Raw genomic sequence first — 17,934 nt, 5'->3', positions numbered from 1 at the left:
ATAGCACAAAGAAGGATGCAGGAGCAGGCTGGTTTACCTGCTCCAGTCCTCCTCATATTGCCATTAGCAGAGGATTGTAACCCGCACTGACACAGCCCTTCCAGCTCCAGCTGTTATTCTCACTCGGTATAAAGCAACGCTTACTTCATCGTGACAGAGCACTTTTACCTCCGACCCTTGCTTGGAGAATTGCATTTTCTGCTCATACCCGGGAATAAAAGACGCCACAGTCAGGCCTTTAGACCATAAACAAGCAAATGAACAACAAAACCACTGCCACAAAAACGGAATTCAGGGAGAACACATTGCTTTGGCTTAAAACACAAACCCATGGACATCATGCCATCAATCAGCCACACTACGGAAGGGGACAAGGGGCACGGCCCCTTCATTTTGTAGGCAGCGCAGGCTTCGTGTCTCGGGCAGTTCCTGTTCATCCCGTGCTGCTGTGCTCTGCGCAAGGAGTCGGCGACTACATTGCCACCCAGAGTGGGCTTAACGGTGGAAATATTCAGGAAATATTCGCCCGTGCCTGGATTCTGCAGGTGCTTGGGAGTCCCCTAGCCCCCAGCAGGTTCTCTGGGTTCTGTCCAGCAGCCACAACCCCCCGGTTTGGGTTTGAGCCCCCTCCGGTGCTCCCCACCGAGCGCAGCCCCGCATGGTCCCGGAGGAGGCAGCTCCACCTTGCCTTTGCTGGCAGGGGGATATTTTATTTATCTCCTTGTGATTTTATCTGGATTTAAGGTTCTGTAGGTGCCACTTTTATCTCTCTTCTCCCCCCCTTTCCCTTAACCTTGTTTGCGCAATGCTGTGCCCAGATTAAATATTTACTGTTTTCTCCGTACTGGTGAGCCTCCCAGTTCCCTTCCACTCTCAATTAAAGATTTACAAGGTGGGCATCGGCACTTCTGCAGGGCCAACAAGCAGCCCCCCTCGGTAGGTTTTTAAGTGCTTCGTTAGCCGTAGTCCAGCAGAGCTCACATAAATTAGGTCCAAAACACCAGCACGTGCAAACCTGCCCGGCACAGCCCGGGCGGTGGGAGCCGAGTGCTTGCAACCCCCCCGGGACATCCACGCTTGCAATCTACACACACACCCCCAGCTCCCCAGGTTTGCAGCTTCCCACCTTCCCAGGACCCCCCGGGGGTGGCAGAGCTGCTCTTTTTAAGAAAATTTACGAGACAGAGGACACCAGGCACCAGGGCAGAGCTGGTCCTGGCACGGAGCCCTCCTGCAGCCACGCTTGGACAGGGCAGCGCACCGCAAGGCTGGCAGGAGGGGGGGGGGTCACTTTCTCCCCACTCTGCTCTAATATTTATAATTAGCCACCTTTTTTAGATCAATATTTTTTGGGAAGGTTGCTGGGGTAATTCACGCTTCGAGCATCTTCCCTCCACGCGAGCAAAGCCTGGACTATTAGGAATAATTAACTTTTTGCTACTTACCTTTAGCGGAGCAATAAATCTTTAATGTTAGCTGGGAAATTTAATAATGGAAATCTAGGCGGTGACCTCAAAACTTACAGACAAGGTTGGCAGGGGGGTGGCAGACGGGGCTGGGCCGTAGGAGCAAAAGTGACAGGAGCACAGCGAGGAGACGCAGGCGCCCGCAGGGACGCGGCGATGCCCGGGATGGGGGCGCAGGATCCACGCCCCTCTGAGCCTGGCACCAGCACCACCAGCACCAGGCACCCGCTTTGCAGAGGAGGAGAAACCACCAGGATTTCCAGGCGAGCTGCTGACACAATCAGCTCCTGGCTCTCCCTCGGCTGCTGATGCGCTCTGAATTTTATTTCCAAGCAGGGAAGGAAGAAGGAGAGCGCTACCCCCCACGCTTCCCCCCGCCACCCTGGGGTTTTTGGGAGGCATCCACGGCTCGGCGCCGCCAGCCTCTCCCCCCAAAGCAGATGTTTCCCCCGCTTGTCAGCAGCCGAGTGGTTGTCAGAGCCCTGCATTATTTATCCGCTCGGTAACATTTGCTGGGATTTAGTGTTTAATAACTGTCACTCCAATATATCTTTTCTTAATCCCCTCAGATCTGTCGCTGTGGCAATTTTAAATATTTATCAGCGCAGTTTGTGTGTTCACTGTTAAGGTTGCAATTTTCTTGTAATTAAAGATTTACAAGACACTGCTCAAGATGTAGAAAGGATTGGTAAAGATCAAAGCCGTTTGGCATTCACGCTGGAAACCAGCGGCTCCCCGAGGTTTTCCATGGGACCTCGATGCCTGAGCGATGGGGCGGCCCCCCCCATGCACCCCCGGGCCGTTTTTGCTGTTGTTTTTCCCCATTGCTGCTTGCAAGAGGAGCCCTTTTATTGCAAAACCAAGGGCTTTCACCACGTTTCATCGTGGCTTCCCCCTTCCAAACCTTTTTATTCCTCGATGCCTCATCCAGCGGGGGCAGATGGAGCTGTGGGCACGCGGTGCAGATGCTCAATGAAATCTCCGTGCCCCCCAGGGACTCCCACCCTCCCACTGCCCCTGCTCGCCCCCCAACATCCCCGCTGGTGCCTGCGTTGGTGCCTGCTCCCCCCGAGCTGGGCTCCGGCTCCTTGGTTCCCATTAATATTCATTTCTCATCAGCGCCAGCCCTGCCTGCCTCACCCTCCCATTTACCCACACACAAATCCAAATCGATTTCCCCCTCTCCCCCACCTCATGAGGGTTTGATGTGGTTCCAGGATGACTCCGCAGCAGCGAGGCACCGGCCGTGCCCTCTCCCCGCACGAGCAGGACGCGGGCGGAGGATTGGGCTGTGCTGCCCACGAGGGGTTTTTTGGACACCCACAGCCCACACACAGCTCGTGCCAGCAGAGCCCTGCCTCACCAGCACCCGCAGCATCCGTGGTCTGTTGGCATCGTGTGACAAAGCCCTCGTGTCCCCGTCCCCATGTCCCCAAGCCCTTGCTCCTCCAGGGACATCCTGCAGCAGGGGATGAATTCAAGCCACGGCCCCGAGCACCCCGGTGCTGGGAGGGAGCCGAGCTCCCCAAAACGCTGAGCACACGCAGGTTGGGGACAGCTCGCCAAGGCTGCAGGGACCTGAAATTAGGCAAAGCAGCTAATTGCAATGCAACCCCCCGAGGAGGTCAGCGCTTTCCTGCCCTCAGACTGCTCAAAGCTGACTTCATGCTGCCTCCGCTGCCCTGCTGCTCTCCATCAGCCTGATTTCCACCTCGATTGCCCACTTGAACGCAGCTGAACCCGTTTACTCAGTGGGCGGCTTGGGCAGAGAGGCTGCAAAAGGCCAAGGGAAAGGATCGAGCTGCAAAATTTCTCCTCCGTGACGGTTGCCTTGGCTGCTTCTGCCTTCCTTTGGTTACTCCTGTGAGTAAAGGCCAGGGAAGTGCTTGTCCCCTGCCACACGTGTGTGCTTGGAAGAAGGGGACCAGGAACCTGTGTGCCACCACAAGTCACCGAGTGGCTCCGTGCCTCTGTTTCCCCACCTGCAGAGCAGCGACGAAGCAGGGAGGGGGAGAAGTGCTGGAGCATTCGGTAGGGAGAGCTGCCTGCCGTGGAGATTGACAGGGAGATTTTCCTGCAGGTTTTTAAAGCAGCACCTGCTTCATCCTAATGGCATCATGCATATGGATAACGCCGCTGACATTTCCCAGGGAGGTTGGGGGTTTTAATTTAAATCATTCTTGAGGAAGTGCTGGAGGAGAGGCCTGCTTTGATTCTCTAACGAACTAATAACGACGTGCCCTTGGTGCTCCTCGGGAGCCTGAAAAGCTTTGGTGTGGGTAGGGATGAGGGCAGGGATAAGGGCAGGGAGGCTGCCCAGCAATGGGTACGAAGAGTGGGACAATCTGCAGGTACCAGGGCTGTGCAAAAGAAGGACACAATAATGGAGCCACTCCAAAAACGGGTTTTATTAGGTGCTTAAAATAGAGTCTGGCACGCAATGTTCTCGGTTGGCTTTGTCAGGAGAAGCTCGGTTGCATATGAGAGGCACGATGTTGTTTGCACGGAGAAAGAGGAGGAGGAGGAGGAGGCACGGAGGGCAAAAGAAGCAGAAATTAGGACTTTTACTGCTATCCTCAAAGTGAAGGTAACAGAAGAGGAAAAAAAAAAAAGAGAGAAATTAAACCTGATGAGCAGCTAAGGCAGAGTGATTTATGGGGAAAAAAATCAGTGCCCAGAGGGAGACCTGAGGGGCCAGGCTGGGGAAGTATTTCCCAACCAAGCCTTTCCCATCCCAGATGGAGAGAGGAGAAGGAGGACCAGGAGGTGGTGGAGGCCATCCCCATTTGCCTCTCCCTGCCCCATCAGCCCCCCAGCAGCAGCCAGGAGGGACACTGGGTGCTGGCGGCACTCTCCTGGGCTAGGGACATTTGGGATTCTCTTCACTAGAGCATCTCTTCGAGAGCTGCATTTCTGCGTGATGCTTGGAAATGGAGGCCGCTGCCCCCCACTGCTGGTAAAGCTGCTCCAGCAGTTAATTACTTCTATGGTTAAAATAAAAGAAGACGTCTTGTTCTTAATTTGAATTTCTCCGTCTTCCAGCCCTGGACCTTGCCATGACTTTGGGTGGTAGATTAAAGAGCCCTTGAGCTGAGAGCCCCCTGGCTCGTATGCTGCTTTCCACTTGCAAGACTCAGCCTCCAAGCAGAGGAGGATCTCTGAGTCCCAATTATGACCCCTATAAAATTTTGCAAAGCCACAATTCACCTGGAGAAGTTCATTTCTGGCCCGATGCCCCCAGTCAAGAGCTGGAAATTGCAAGAAAAGATGTGGAGGGGTAAATGTGTTGTGGGGCTGGTACCAGAGGCTCGTGTCTCCCTGGAGTCCTCCAGCAGCGGTGAGGTGCTGCCCCAATCTGCTCCAGCTCTGCGGGCCCCACAGGGGCTTTGGCACGGGGGACAAAGGTTTCTGAAGCATCTCATCCAGCACAGCACCCAGGAAAAGCTGCTTGGTGCTTTAATAATAAATATTAGCAACACCGAATAGTGCATCAGGCACCTACGGTGCTCTCCAGCTGATGTCCAAAATGCCAATCGTAGAGGGAATACAAATGCTTCGAGGGTAGCTCCTGTTTGGGGGGGAGGGATTTTGGTGCCCCCCATGGGCTGGGGGTGCAGTGGGGTGTCCCAGCTTGACCACACCACGCAGTGCTCCTGGGGTCACTCCGGTTTCAAAGGAAATAAAATCAATTGCACGTATCTTGCGTTTTAATCTCTGGTTTGCAGGCATCGCATTGAGATCGGAGCAGCCGATCCCGGCAGCAGCTGAACCTTCACCCCCGTCCCAGCGTGGCAGCAGCAGCCACGATAACCATGATCAAAGAGGCTTTTTCTCTACACCTACAAAATTACAGCTTGTGAGGGCTCGGTGCTGGCTTTGCTTGGGAGCCGGCGATGTTTCTGCAGGGACTGCGAACGAGATCGTTGTGCGCGGCGGAGGGGCAGGCAAGCAGGATTAAATCAGAGATGTGCTTACACCGGGGAAATTTCTCAGGAACCCTTTCCATGGGCTGTAGCTCCAATTTAGCTGAACTGTAGGGAATATATTCTGTTTTAGTCCCCCCACTGTAGAGAAGGCCGAGGAGAGAGGCTATTTCAGGCCCTGAGCCTGCAAACACTGAGCGCTGCGCACCGGAGCAGCTCCGCTGGCAGGGCTGGGGCTCAGCAGCCGAGCGTTCAAAGCAGACGATGCCTCTAATTCAGCAAAGTATTTAAGCATGCACTTAAGTTTCAGCGTGTGCTTGGGGCCCCTGGAGATCTCGCTGGGCCCTAAACACATGCTGAAGTGCTTTGGTGAATGCCGAACGGGGGCCGGGGAGAGCCGTTACCCTCCGAAATAATTACCCAGCGAAGGCGCCGAAGCCGCATCGTGTGCCTGGCTGAGCGCGGAGCTCATGCAGCGAGGAACTATCTCGCCTTGGCTGGGAGATGAATGAGGACTTCACGCAGCTTTTTCCTCCATCAGGATCTTCTGGTGCCTTCAGAGCCCCCTGCACGCAGCGATCGCACCAGCTGTGCCCGAGGGTGCACCACGTCCGTGCCAAGACGTAACCTCTCGGGGCACCCGCACCCTATGGCCCCCCTTGGCCCCCCAGCTCTCTCTGGGTTGTTTTTTCTTGGGCTTTCCCATGGAAGGACCCACAGGTGAGGTGTTGGCTGGGCTCTGGGTTCACCCCTGCCTCCTGGGCTGCACCAGGGTCTCTCGGGGCTGTGTGTGTTGGCAAAGGCACGTTTTGTGTGGGATTGCAGTTAAACCGACCCCAAATCCTCACTACTAACGTACAGGGACTAGGAGTAAGCCCAAGCAAGAGAACGGCTCGTGGTCTTAACCCACAACAGGAACATCGCTGGCAGGACTGGTGCCCATTGAGTGGGAGGGAAGGGCCCCTGTGAGCCTTGCTGGTTTGCAGTCGCCCCATCCCTCGGTTTGGCACAGGCGGGGGGCTGGAGCTGCCCATTGATCCGTTCCTTTTGTAATTTTAATCGCTTACCAGAGAAAGAAGCAGCAACAGCATGGGAGAGCAGATCCCACATCCTCACCTCCCGCAGGGGTGCTCTCAGACGGGGGCTGGCCTGGCCTGCCCGGGGCCCCCCCCACTTCTGCATCTGAAGCAAAGTTTGCTACTCTGAAGCCTTTCAGATGCACACCAGTGTGCAAAGGATTAATTTTTTTTTTTTTAACAAAAGCAGAAAAGCAAGGACTTCCTCCCCCCCCCCTTTTTCTTTTTTTGGTAATATTATCCACATAAATTTACCAAATAGCCATGAGATTACACTTGCTGGAAATGGGGCTGACTACTGGCAGAAATCAGCCAGCCCCACAGGGATGCCAGTTAAGCCATACATCACCACCGTCACGCCTGTTTCTTTTGCCCGAGTCACCTCCTTCTCCTCCGCTTTCCTCTGATCAATGGCAGCAAACAAACGACAGGGCTGCAGGAAGGAGCTTGGGATGGGTTTGTGGCTGATTATCTGAGTGCCCCCCCCAAAAAAAACAAGAAACAAACAAAAAAGAACGTATCCCAAAGGGAAAGGCCTTTTTTTTTTTTTTTTTTTTTTTTTTTGTATTTCCAAAACAGGGACTGTCCAGCGAAGGAGCTGACCCCGCTGGGGTGCCACGGGGTGCCGGGGTGCGTGGGGAAGGGGTGATCTGCTGCTCACCCCTATGGCTCTTCAACCACCTGGGGCATTGTCCCCTCGGGGCCGGACCCTGCCGAGAACATCCCAGCTGTCCCAGGATGGGATGTCTGCTGGATCCAGACCCTACACATGGATCCAGACCCTGCAGGAGCTCTGCAAGCCCCGTGGCCAGCTCTGCTCCCGTCCATCTACCACGCTGCTTTGTCTCTTGGTCAAGTCCATGAAATCCCTCCTTGTCTTGTTTACTTTGTTCTGTTTCATGGGTTTTTGTTGTTTTTTTTTGGTAAAAAATAGTTTCTCCCTCCCCACCCCAAACCACCCCACGGTCAGCCCCAGCAGCGCGGGGCCTTCAGGAGTCCAGGGGTGCCGCTTGCACCTCCACGGCCAGGAGCTGCCCGCCACGAGGCCCCCGAGCCCAGTGCGGGGCGAGGTGGGGATAAACCACGCGCACGGCCACCGTGTCCCGTGGGAGCTCCCCGGCCCTCCTGGGCTCGTCCCCAAGGCCGCAGCGAGCCACCAGGCCGGCGGCGAGCAGCAGAACGCAGAGCACCAGCAGGGTAAGGAGGCTCTGCCTGTCCCCCAGGGGCCCGTAGCGGCGGGTGGCCTCTTTAGTCCTGGCGTTCACGCAAGCCACCTTGGCCTGCAAGTCTACAAAGGCCACGTGGAGGCAAGCCCAGTACTCCGTGTCCTGGTGGAGCCGGGTGATGTTGTAGGCGTGGGTCCCTGTCGGGATGCGGGCCACGTTGGTCGTGTCCGAGTTGGAGCTGAGCGAGAAGCTGGACCAGGTGAGGTTGGAGGAGACGGTGTTGAGATGCGGCTTCCAGGCTACCAGGATGTGGTAGGCTTGGACGTCCACCACCGCCAGCTCCAGGCTGGCCTCGCTGAGCGGGAAGGAGCTGTTGACCGTCACGCTGACGCTCCTGGTGTCCGCCCCGAGCAGGTTGTGAGCCACGCAGGTGTACAGCCCGGCCTCCCGAGCCGAGATCCCGGCAATCTCCAGCGTCCCTTCGGGGTGCACCTTGTAGCGCCCGTCTTCCACGTAGGGGACCAGCTTAACCCCCGAGGGGGTGACCCAGTAGATCTCTGGGTCTGGCTCCGCCAGGGCACGGCAGTGCAAGGAGATGTCATCCCCGTCCGCTGCTTCCAGGCGCGAGGGCAGGCTCCGGGCAGAGATGAGGGGCAGGCAGCGGTCCGTCATCTCCCGGAAGGGGACATCCCGAATGTGCCTCCTCTTGAGGTCGGGGGGCTCGGCGCACAGCGTGGACTGGGGCTCGATGAAGCGGATGCGGTTCTCGGTGCTGTTGACCCAGCGGATGACGCAGTCGCAGCGGATGGGGTTGCCGTGGATGCTGATCTCCTGCAGGTTGGGTAGGGACTCGACCGTCTGCTTATGCAAGGCACTTAGGGCGTTGTTGTTGAGCATGAGGGTTTCCATCTGGGGCAGGTGGTGGAAGGCGCTGGGGTGGATGAAGGACAGCTTGGGGTTGTTGGTCATGTCCAGCTTGGTCAGCTCGGGGAGGTTGATCAAGGCAAACTTGTCTACGGACACCAGCTCCTCCATGTTGTTGAGCCCCAGCTCCTTGAGGTGCAGCATGTTGGTGAAGTCACTTTGCCTGACCCTCTGCAAGGGGTTTTTGTTCAGGTCCAGGAACTTGAGGCCAGGAACTTGCTGCAGGGCCCGCTTGGGGACGTTCACGAGCTTGTTGTCATAGAAAGAGAGGCTCTCCAGGCTTCGCAGCCCCTCTAGCGCGTAGTCTGAGATCTCCCTCAGGTTCATCCCGGCCAAAACCAAGCTCCGCAGGTTTGACAAGGGCCTGAAATTCATATCCAAGATAGCATCCACCCTGTTGCCTCCGATCATGAGGATCTCCAGGCTGGGCAGCATCTGGAACCAGCGGCTGTCGACCGTCCTCAGCTGGTTGGAGTTGAGGTGGAGGCGCAGGAGGCTGCCGAGGCCTGCGAAGGCGTGGGGAGCGATCCTGCGGAGCTGGTTGTGGTTCAGGTAGAGCTCCTGCAGGTTGCCCAGCCCGGGGAAGCTGCCGTCGGGCAGCTCAGCCAGCTGGTTCTCCTCCAGATGCAGGCTGAGCAGCTGCGGCATGCTCTTCAGGCCAAAGTCCCAGACATCGGAGAAGCTGTTCTGCGACAGGTCCAACTCGGAGAGGTTTCTGAGATAGCCCACATCACTCTGCTCCAGCCTGGCGATGTTGTTGCTCTGCAAGAGCAGGGTCTGGGTCCCCTCCGGCAGGTCTTCGGGCACGGCGGAGATGAACAAGTCATTGCAGTCCACGGTGGCGGCCTCCCGGTAGACGGAGCGGGGGGTGTACCAGGGCCGGATCTGGCAGACGCACTGCGGCGGGCATTTCACCTTCCAGGGCACGATGGGGATGGCGGCGGCGGCCACCACGCAGAGCAGGAGCGAGCTGGTTCGGAAGGGTCTCATTTTCGGCTGGTGGGACTGGCTTCTTCCCAGGCAGGAAAGGCTCACAGGGAGCATCCGGAGCAGGGCATGGGGTGACTGCGGGTGGGCACGGCGTCCGCAGGAGAAGGTGCCCCAGGGGGAAGCCCTCGCACCGATCAGCCCCCGCTGCCGGCTGCCCTGCCTGCCTCCCCCCGCCGAGAGCACATAACCCCCCGCGCAGGGCTGGTCTTCTAATCAGAGCTTCGCCTCCTCTTCCTCCCCAAATGGCTCATTTCGGGCCTCTGCTGCTTCTTCCAGGCTGCTCCTCGAGGTCATTCCTGAAAGAGGCCAGACAAGAGGCTGTGTTAGGGGAGACCCTGCACAAGCAGCAATCACCGGAGAGGCGAAGTGCTGTGCGCAGGAGCTCCAGCACCCTCCCGAAGACAGACCAACTGTCCATTTAATCTTTTACATCCGTAGCGTTGCCTGTCCCCCCCAGCACAAGAGATTCAGGTGTTGGCCCCTGGCTGCTCTGCCCAGGGCTACCAGCAGCCCCCTGGACGTCTCAGCCCCATCTCACCCTACGCTAGCACAGCAGTCAGCACCCCTACCTCTGTGCATATTTGGACCTTAAGCTTTAAAGAAGCTGATATTGAGGACGCTGGGGGCACAGAGGGCTGATGCTGAGTGGGAAGCCAGGCTTGCCAGAAGGACCAGTAAGTGAGCACAACAGGGTTGTGGCATCCAGAGCACCACAGCAAAACAAAACATCTCCAGGGACCTTTCTGTGGCCCCTTCTTCCTCTATTGCTTCTTCGTTAGCAGAATTGCTAGGTCATTAGCAGGCAAGGAGCAGCTGGTGGGCTGCGCTGCCGGCAGTGGCCAGCAGCAGAGGGGACAGCGGGATGTCCTGGCACGGGGAAGCCCACCCTGATGCAGCTGCTCTCTGGGCAAGGCTGCCTGGCCCCTGCCTCCCTCCAACCTGCTCTCACCTCTGGACGTCTTCAGCAGAGGAAACCAGAGGGGCAGAAGGAGGGAGAAGCCCCTCAGCAAGCAGCCTCATGCCCTGGAGCAGCCTCTCCTCCAGGAAAAATCACCCTAGCCCTTTGGCTCCTCTTAAAGCCCTAATGAGACCCAATTTCCTGGGAGCAGGAATCCCCGATCGGGCTCATTAGAGGCTCCTGGCGGAATAGAGAAGCTCCCTAACCCCGTCCACGCTGGGCGCGATCCTGGCATCTCCTGCCGGAGCAGGAGCAGGAGCTGGAGCCGGCCTCATCCCCACCTTTGATTTTCCGATCTGCTGCCGCACTCCTGACCCATGCTGACACAAATCAAACCGAGCCCCAAAGCTTTTCCCTGTCTTAAAAGACTCTCGCACAGCAGGAAAAACATTAAAAAGAAGCCAGAGTGGGAAAAGAAAGTTTCTCTCCCAGCAGCTGTATTTTATCACCCCCCTGTCCTCCCTTAAAGGGCTTCCAAGCAAAGTTTATTCAGCATCGACTCCTCCAAGCCCTGTGCCAGAATTGATCCCGCACACTTCCCTTCTTGCCTGCTGTGAGGGCATTGGCTTTTAAACCATCTCCTGGAGAAACAGCATTAAAGAAGAGGAAGGCTGTATTGATTTCTGCATCCTTCTGATGGACCCTCATCTTTCTTTTTAAGTGCAGAGGCATTTCTGTGGCTGTAAATCTCTCCGGCCATTAAAATATTATAGAATCTTTTCTCCCTAAAAAAAATAATAATATGGAGGAATACTTTTTTATTTCCTTATGGCTGTGAAGAAGAGCCCAGAAAAAAAGCACTTGTTTCAACCTCCATTTCACAGGAAGATTCCCCAGCTCTGCTCTCCGGTGATTTCTGCACAGGCTTCGCCTCCACCGCTGGGTTTTTCACTCGTGCCCAGCATGGATGGGGCTGCAGCACTGCTGGCCGTGGAAAGTCGTGCATGCAGGATGATGCTCCAACAGCCCAAGTGTTTCCGTAAGCAAAAGGATCATAATTTGCAGAAAAAAATGTAATTTTCTGCTTGGTTCTCCTGGCTCCATCGGAGATGCCACCTGAGCTCTCAAAGGGACCAGCCGTGTGCTCCTGCTCACACATGCCCCAAGGTCCCAGCTGCAGCTCTTCATCAGGAAAAAACCCACAACTACAACAGCTAAACTTCTTGGTTTCACTCAAAACACACCCAGGGCGCTGAAACACACCGAAAATCTGAGAGAAACTGGAATTTGAGGATAGCGAATTGACAGTTCAGGTTTGGGATGCGGCTGACGTTGCTGCTTGGACGGAGCTTGGTTGCTCGGTGACATTGCTGCTTGGAGGGAGCTTATTTTTTTCTCAGAGATGTAGAGCCAGGGGTTGAGCACTTGCTGCAGTGCCCCGGTACACTGGGAAAGGGAAAATGCCCCCAGTTTTCTTATTTCCCCCACAGGATCCCAGCCTGCTCCCCACACAGAGGATGCTGCTTGCTTCTGGCCACAGTTTCCCAGTTCCTTGGCCTCCCTAAGACATTTCTGTGCCTGCTGCCTTCAAGGCTCCCCACGAAGGGGGAGAAATGCCCAGGTGCATGGGCTGGGGGGGCAGGAGAGAGCGCTGCTCCACCGGCATGTTAAGCACCAGCAATGCGGTGGTGCTGGGGTACCTCAGCAGCTCAGGAGGTATTTCTGCTCCGCTGCAAGTGAGGAGATGCAATGCAAAGTGCCAGGGCCAGCCAGGCAGTGCCCCAGATGGTACCAAGCACCCTTGGCTCTTCCCCGTAGTCCTCAGAAGCTGCTTTCCATCACGGGCAGAAAGGCTGCGCAGCCGTTTCCAGAAGGCTCACGCTGTCTGTGCAGTCACCTTCTCCTGCTCAGCTTCCCCGTGCAGACAGAGACCCAGATTTTCCTGGCAGTTCTCACAAGAGAAGGTTCAGACTGGGGATCAGCAGCGGGTTCAGTAGCAGAGGCATAATTTCTGCCCAAAATGCTGCCATGGGGTGGTCACAGCACCGTGCTCTCAGCCCTGAGTTTCCTGTCCTGAATTTGCCATAAGCCCATGAGATTGTTTGCAGAGCCACTTGAGAGCCCAAGGAGGCCGTTTCCACCCCAGCCAGATGTGCCCAGGGACAGAGAGGAGGATGCAGAGGAGAAATACGGGTGGAGGGGATGAGAAGGAATGGGGGGAGTGAAAGCAACACATGGATATAAAGAAAAAGAGGGAGGACCAGAGATGAAAAGGAGAAAGCAAGGGACAAGGAGAAAATCAGAGAATGGGAGATGAGGTGGAGAGAGCAGGGGAGAGGGTGCACGGGGCCGGGGATGGGGAGCGCGGCTGCATGAAAAGGCAGCAGAAGCCCAGAGGGGAAAAAAAAAATAGAAAAGCAATGAGAATGAGAATTGATGAGGCACAGAGAAGGGAAGAGTCTTTTCATCAGCAAGTTTGCTGGATGAAGCCAGGAGATAAATCACCAAGTGGAAGGAGCCTTGGTCTCAGTGCTTGCACTGGCTGCCTCTCTCCCTCTGTCATCTGTCTAATAGCCCAGCTTCGGGAGATAAATGGCTGCAGCTGAGCCCGCGCTCGCCTGCCCTTCCCTCTCCCTTAGCAGCAGCAGCGAGAGGGGCCGACGCTTCCCTGGTGTGGCAGTGCTGTGGGGCAGGAGGTGATGGAGAACCCCCCCGCCACCCCGAGGGGGCTTCCCCGCCTGCTTCTGGTCTGGGGAAAGCCTGACTGCGTGGCCCAGGCATCTCTCTGCAAGCAGCAGCCGTCCCCTGACGATGTCCCCAAGGGGCAGCAGCTGCCCCATCCAACCCATTCCACACCCTGGCAAGCCGAGATCTCCTGCGGAGCCCTTGTCATTTGGGGGTGACAGTTTTAAGTAAGAGGTGCAGGCGGCAGCTGGACACGGCTCTCGCTCCCGAAGCTTTCCCGCGCCGCTGCGCTCTGGCGGCCGCCGGGTCCCCGCCGGTGGCCCTGCCAGCTCCTGTGCAGGCAGATGAGAAGTGGCAGCCAGATGCTGGGGGGAATCCCCGTGTCCCCCCCCCCCCCCCCCCCCCGCTGCCTTTTGCTCTTTTCAATGGCGTGCTTCCAGTCTGCAGCCAGCCCCTGGGAGGAGATGCCACGGCGGGGAGCCCGAGTGGGATCCGGAGCGATGGGGACACGCTGGGGCATGGCTCCGTTCGGCTTTTGGGGTCTGCAGCCTGAGATGCACCCACCATGGCCTGGGTAGGACCCTCTCTGCACGCTGAGACATCAATAACAGACCAGATGTGCACCCCTCCTGCACGCACGGCCCCGCTGTACCCCCAGAAAAAAGAATCTGGGGGCAGTTTCTCAGCCCCAGCTGCTTGGGGTCAGCATTCCCCTGGTGGCACCCAGCGCAGTTTGTCCCCATGGGCTAAGGGCACGCCTCCCCTGTTTAAATCTTTATATAAAAGCTTCACGGGGTTTATCAGTGATTAAAACCAACAAGAAGTTACAGGGTTCTGTACCAATTACTTATAAAACTTTGAAATAAGGTACCCTGCTGTTATCTGAAACATCCTATATCACTTTTTTATCAGGAAGGAGAAGCTGTATTAAATTCTGCTGGGCTTTGCTGCAACGGCTGGCATTAAGAGGCTGGCTCTGGGGCCACGCTGCCTTCAGAGCTGTCACATCCCCTGCCCAGGGAGCAAGGATTTTGGCACTGCCACACGCACACCACGAGCTGGAGGTGTTCGGGTGCTGTTCATGCATTGAAACCCAGCGGGGAGAAGGGAAGGAGGAGCAGCCAGCAGCTCCATGTCAGCACGATGCAGCTGGGGACCAGGCAGGGGACGTGCACGGCGTTCCCACGTCCAGCACCACTTCGGGGTTTGGGGGATTAAAAAGCATTTTTAAATGCATTTTGAAAAGTGCTGGAGCTGGATCCCCACTGGGGTTGTGTGGCTGTGCGGAGTGAAGGATCAGGGCAGCCTGAGGGTGGATCTAAAAGCACGGGTACAGTATGGTAAATACATCCCAGGGGATCACTAAATCCCACGCATCCTGGATTAGCCACTTCTATAACTCTGATACTAATGGTATCTATTAGATAGCTGTTAATCTTGAATAAATGTTTTTAATGATCCACTGTTTAACATACAATAACTGACATATTAAATCTCAATTAAGCTGCAAAGATCAACTCATTATCTGGGGCTAATGGTGGCATGGATGGTGCAGAGACATAACTCTTTGGGCGTGGGGAAAAGGAAATAAATCCTTCAAGTGTCCCCGAGGCTCTGGAAAGTTTTCCTGGTGCAGGAGCTGCTCGGTGGCACCGAACACCACAGGGGATGGAACAGGAACGGGGCGATTTGGGGCTGGTGACACCCAGCCAGGCAGCTGGAGGGATGCCCCTGCTGGCATCTCGAGTTGGCTGCAGCTGATACGGGCGCAGAAAAGGGCAAGAATTCCTCTGTGAAATACCTGATGCTTGAGTGAGGGAGCCTGGAGGCCCAGCATCCACCCAAATCTTCACTTTGTCATGGGAAGCAGCAGTTCCTCCAAATCAGCTATGGCCACGAAGCCCCAGCCAGGGCCGTTTCCCTCCCAGACCCCAAGGGCGATGGAGAGCGGTGGCACAGGAGAGACACACGGCATGAGAAGAAAAACTGCACCAAGGGAGAACAGAGCATGGGAGGGCTCAGCACCCTGCCTGGCTGGAGACCTGGCAGAGGACCTGGCTCCCCGGGGACTCCGATCTGCCCCCGCTGCCCATGGAGAGCTCCCAGGGACGTGGGTGGCTCAACCTGGTGCCGGGGGTAAGGGTTTCTCCATCCCTATCTCAGCCCTATGCTGGGGCTGTAGCAAAGCACTTCAGGCTTGTTCTTGCCAGGCGCTGAGTCCTTACAAACCTCTTATGCTAGGCAATATCTCCGGAAACCAAACGCCTCCCGTTTCTGCCCTGCCCAATGGGGCCAGGACCGCTCGCATCTCCGAACAAGTGGCTTCAGGCTCTTGGGATGGAAAAGCCGCTGCTCCGTTCAGAGCAAAGATCCCGCCACAGACCTTGGCGATGAGTTTGCCGCCGCATCAGAAAATAACCCGATAAATAAATAACCACAATCCGCCGAATCCCCCCCGGTACCGTGGCAACCGAGCCTCCCGCACCGGCCCCAGCATCCCTCATCTGTATGCTTTGTCACGGCCCCGCACCATCCGCCGGGTTAGTGCCATGGCAACGCTGTGGTCTTTAAACACAGGAGTTTGTGCTGCGATCGCAAACAGCATTAGGCAATTTAATTAAGCAGCTGGCAAAGGAAAAACTTTGCCTGTTTGAGGCGTTTTATTAAATTCTGTCGTATTATGCAGCTCCGCATCCTCGCTGTCTGGTTCGAGGGATGGGAGGATGCTCCCGCCCCGTCCTTTCTGCAGCCTCAGCCCCGGCAAAGCAAACAAACAAAATGGGGGGGTGTGGGGTGGTGGCGTGGGGGGACGGGTGGGAAACCCCTCGTGGGTCCCTGGAGCCGCTGCCCTCCCCGGCATCAGCAGCAAAGGCACCTGCCGGAGGGGCAAAGCCACGCTCCAGCCCCGAGCTGCAATTTGGGGTTTTCATCCCCCAAAAAAGCATTTACGCAAGGCAGGGAACAGACTCTGAAGCTAGCAATTTGGGGCTGCTGCTCTGCCGACTTTTCTGGGTGTTCCTTTCCTCGGTTAAGCCGTGTTTTGCGCAGGGAGATGCAGGGATGCTGTTTCTGGGCCTTCTCCCACATCTCTCCTGGCAGGGAGGATGATAGCGTTATTTCTGCTTGTCTAGGAGGAAGCCGGGAGATAAAAAAGCTGCTGGGGAGTGTGCAAAGCAAACAGCTCCGCTGGCTGCACCTCGCTATCGCTCTGATCCACCCGGAGCCGGTGGGCAGGAGCAGTGCCCGCTCCTTATCTGGATGCTTCTCCCCCTCGGCTTTGGATGTTTTTTAATGAGGAGGGCTGGGAAATAAGCCTGTTGTTCCTATTCTCTGCTTCCAGGCTCTGGAAGGGTTACAGCAGCTCTGCCCGCCTCCGAAAAGGACTCACAAGTGCCCAAGGCTTCTCTGTCAGCCTCCGAGGGTCCCACGGGGCCGTGCACAGAGGCATCCACATCTTCCCTAATCTGCGGGAAGCCCCAGGCCCGTTACAGGGGGTAAGCAGCCCACAGCTCTCTCCTTTTGGCTGGGGAGCCCCGGAGCCACCTGGTTTTATCCCTGAGAATCGCTGGGCTGGTCTCCAGGTCTCAGGGTTAACCCGGGCATTTGTAAACGGCCAGCGAAAGCAAAGTGGCAAAGCTGGCTGGTCACTGCTCTGGCCGGCCAGAATAAATTAGAGGCTGGGAAAATGGATTCTCAGCCTAAGATCGTAGCTGGGCTGTACGTTGTTCTGTAAATTTTGAGTCCCTAACAAAAATCCATGCTGCATTGGACAGCATCTCAGTGCATTTTGGGATGCTTCTCAGATGACTGGCACCATCCCCGGGCTGCAGCAGGCGCTGAACACCGGCTGTGCGCGGCCTCTGCAGTGCAAAGCCCTTCCTCCTCCTCGTGTTCACCTTTCAAAAAGTCCAAATCCAGCCCACCCCTGGCAGAGAGGGGATGATAAAGGGAGAGGCAGGGTGGGGAAGGACTGACAGTAGCCCCTTCCACCCCGGCAGGGGAGGCTGCAGCTGACCGCAGGCACCTCCCCTGGCTCTGCTCTGCTGCTTTATTTCTTCCCAGTAATCCCCGCCTGCCATTTGCCCTTTCCAACTGTTGCTGCACCGTCACTGTTTCCAGCGAGCTATCTCCTGGATCTTCCTCCTGAGTGGCAACAGTTAATTTAGAGCCCTTCACCCTGCAAAAGCCATCGCTGAGCCTCTGAGAGCCTCCCGCAGGGCTTCAAATGCCATTTGGCTTCTTAATCACCCGGAGGCTTAAGAAAATGTTATCTACGATCAACAAAGCTGAGAGCAGAGCGGCGCCCAGCACCTCCCTGCGGGCAGGATGAGGACCCTGGGCTCCCACCCATGGGCTCCGTGGGTCCGGAGCCCGCGTGGGACCCTCACCCTTGGGGAAATGCTCTGGGGAGCCGCTGCTGTGCCCACCCCGTGCCCTTTTTCCACTGCATTTTCACACCAGGACCTTGCTCGCAAGGCTTTACCTCCAGCCTGCCAGGGTTGGAGGACGAAACAATGGTTTTCTTCCCCAACCCGGTGTGCGCAGCAGCGGTGAGTGCCGCGCGGCAGCAGGGAGCTGTGCCGCAGGCAGAGCCTGTGCCTGGCACCGCCGTGCTGCGGCCGGCAGACAAACAGCCCCGGCGCTGTAATGAGCTCCCCCGTTCCTCCTCCCCGCCGTGCTGTTCAATTATTCAAGCGAGCTCCTGAACTGCCTGGAAAACACCTCCAGGTCTTTCCTAATGAGCTCGCCGCGGACCCGAAGTCCGAGGCTTGGGAGCAGGGAGAGCCAGGTCCTGCTCCGACACGC

The 17,934-nt window shown here is 56.6% G+C and overlaps 1 protein-coding gene across 1 annotated transcript in view; it reads right to left on the bottom strand.

The window, feature by feature from the left end:
- Nucleotides 1-3,851: 3,851 nt before the first annotated feature.
- The window catches only part of LRRN2 (leucine rich repeat neuronal 2), a 34,563-nt gene continuing 20,480 nt past the window's right edge, over nt 3,852-17,934 (bottom strand). Inside the window, exon 2 of the mRNA XM_083812583.1 lies at nt 3,852-9,841. Coding sequence (XP_083668709.1) covers nt 7,455-9,599 — 2,145 coding nt within the window. The 5' untranslated portion in view covers nt 9,600-9,841 and the 3' untranslated portion in view covers nt 3,852-7,454. The remainder of the gene's footprint in view (nt 9,842-17,934) is intronic.

This window comes from Anser anser (assembly GCF_964211835.1).
Source record: "Anser anser genome assembly, chromosome: 27".
Lineage (NCBI taxonomy): Eukaryota > Metazoa > Chordata > Aves > Anseriformes > Anatidae > Anser > Anser anser.
This window is presented reverse-complemented; position numbering and strand designations above follow the sequence as displayed.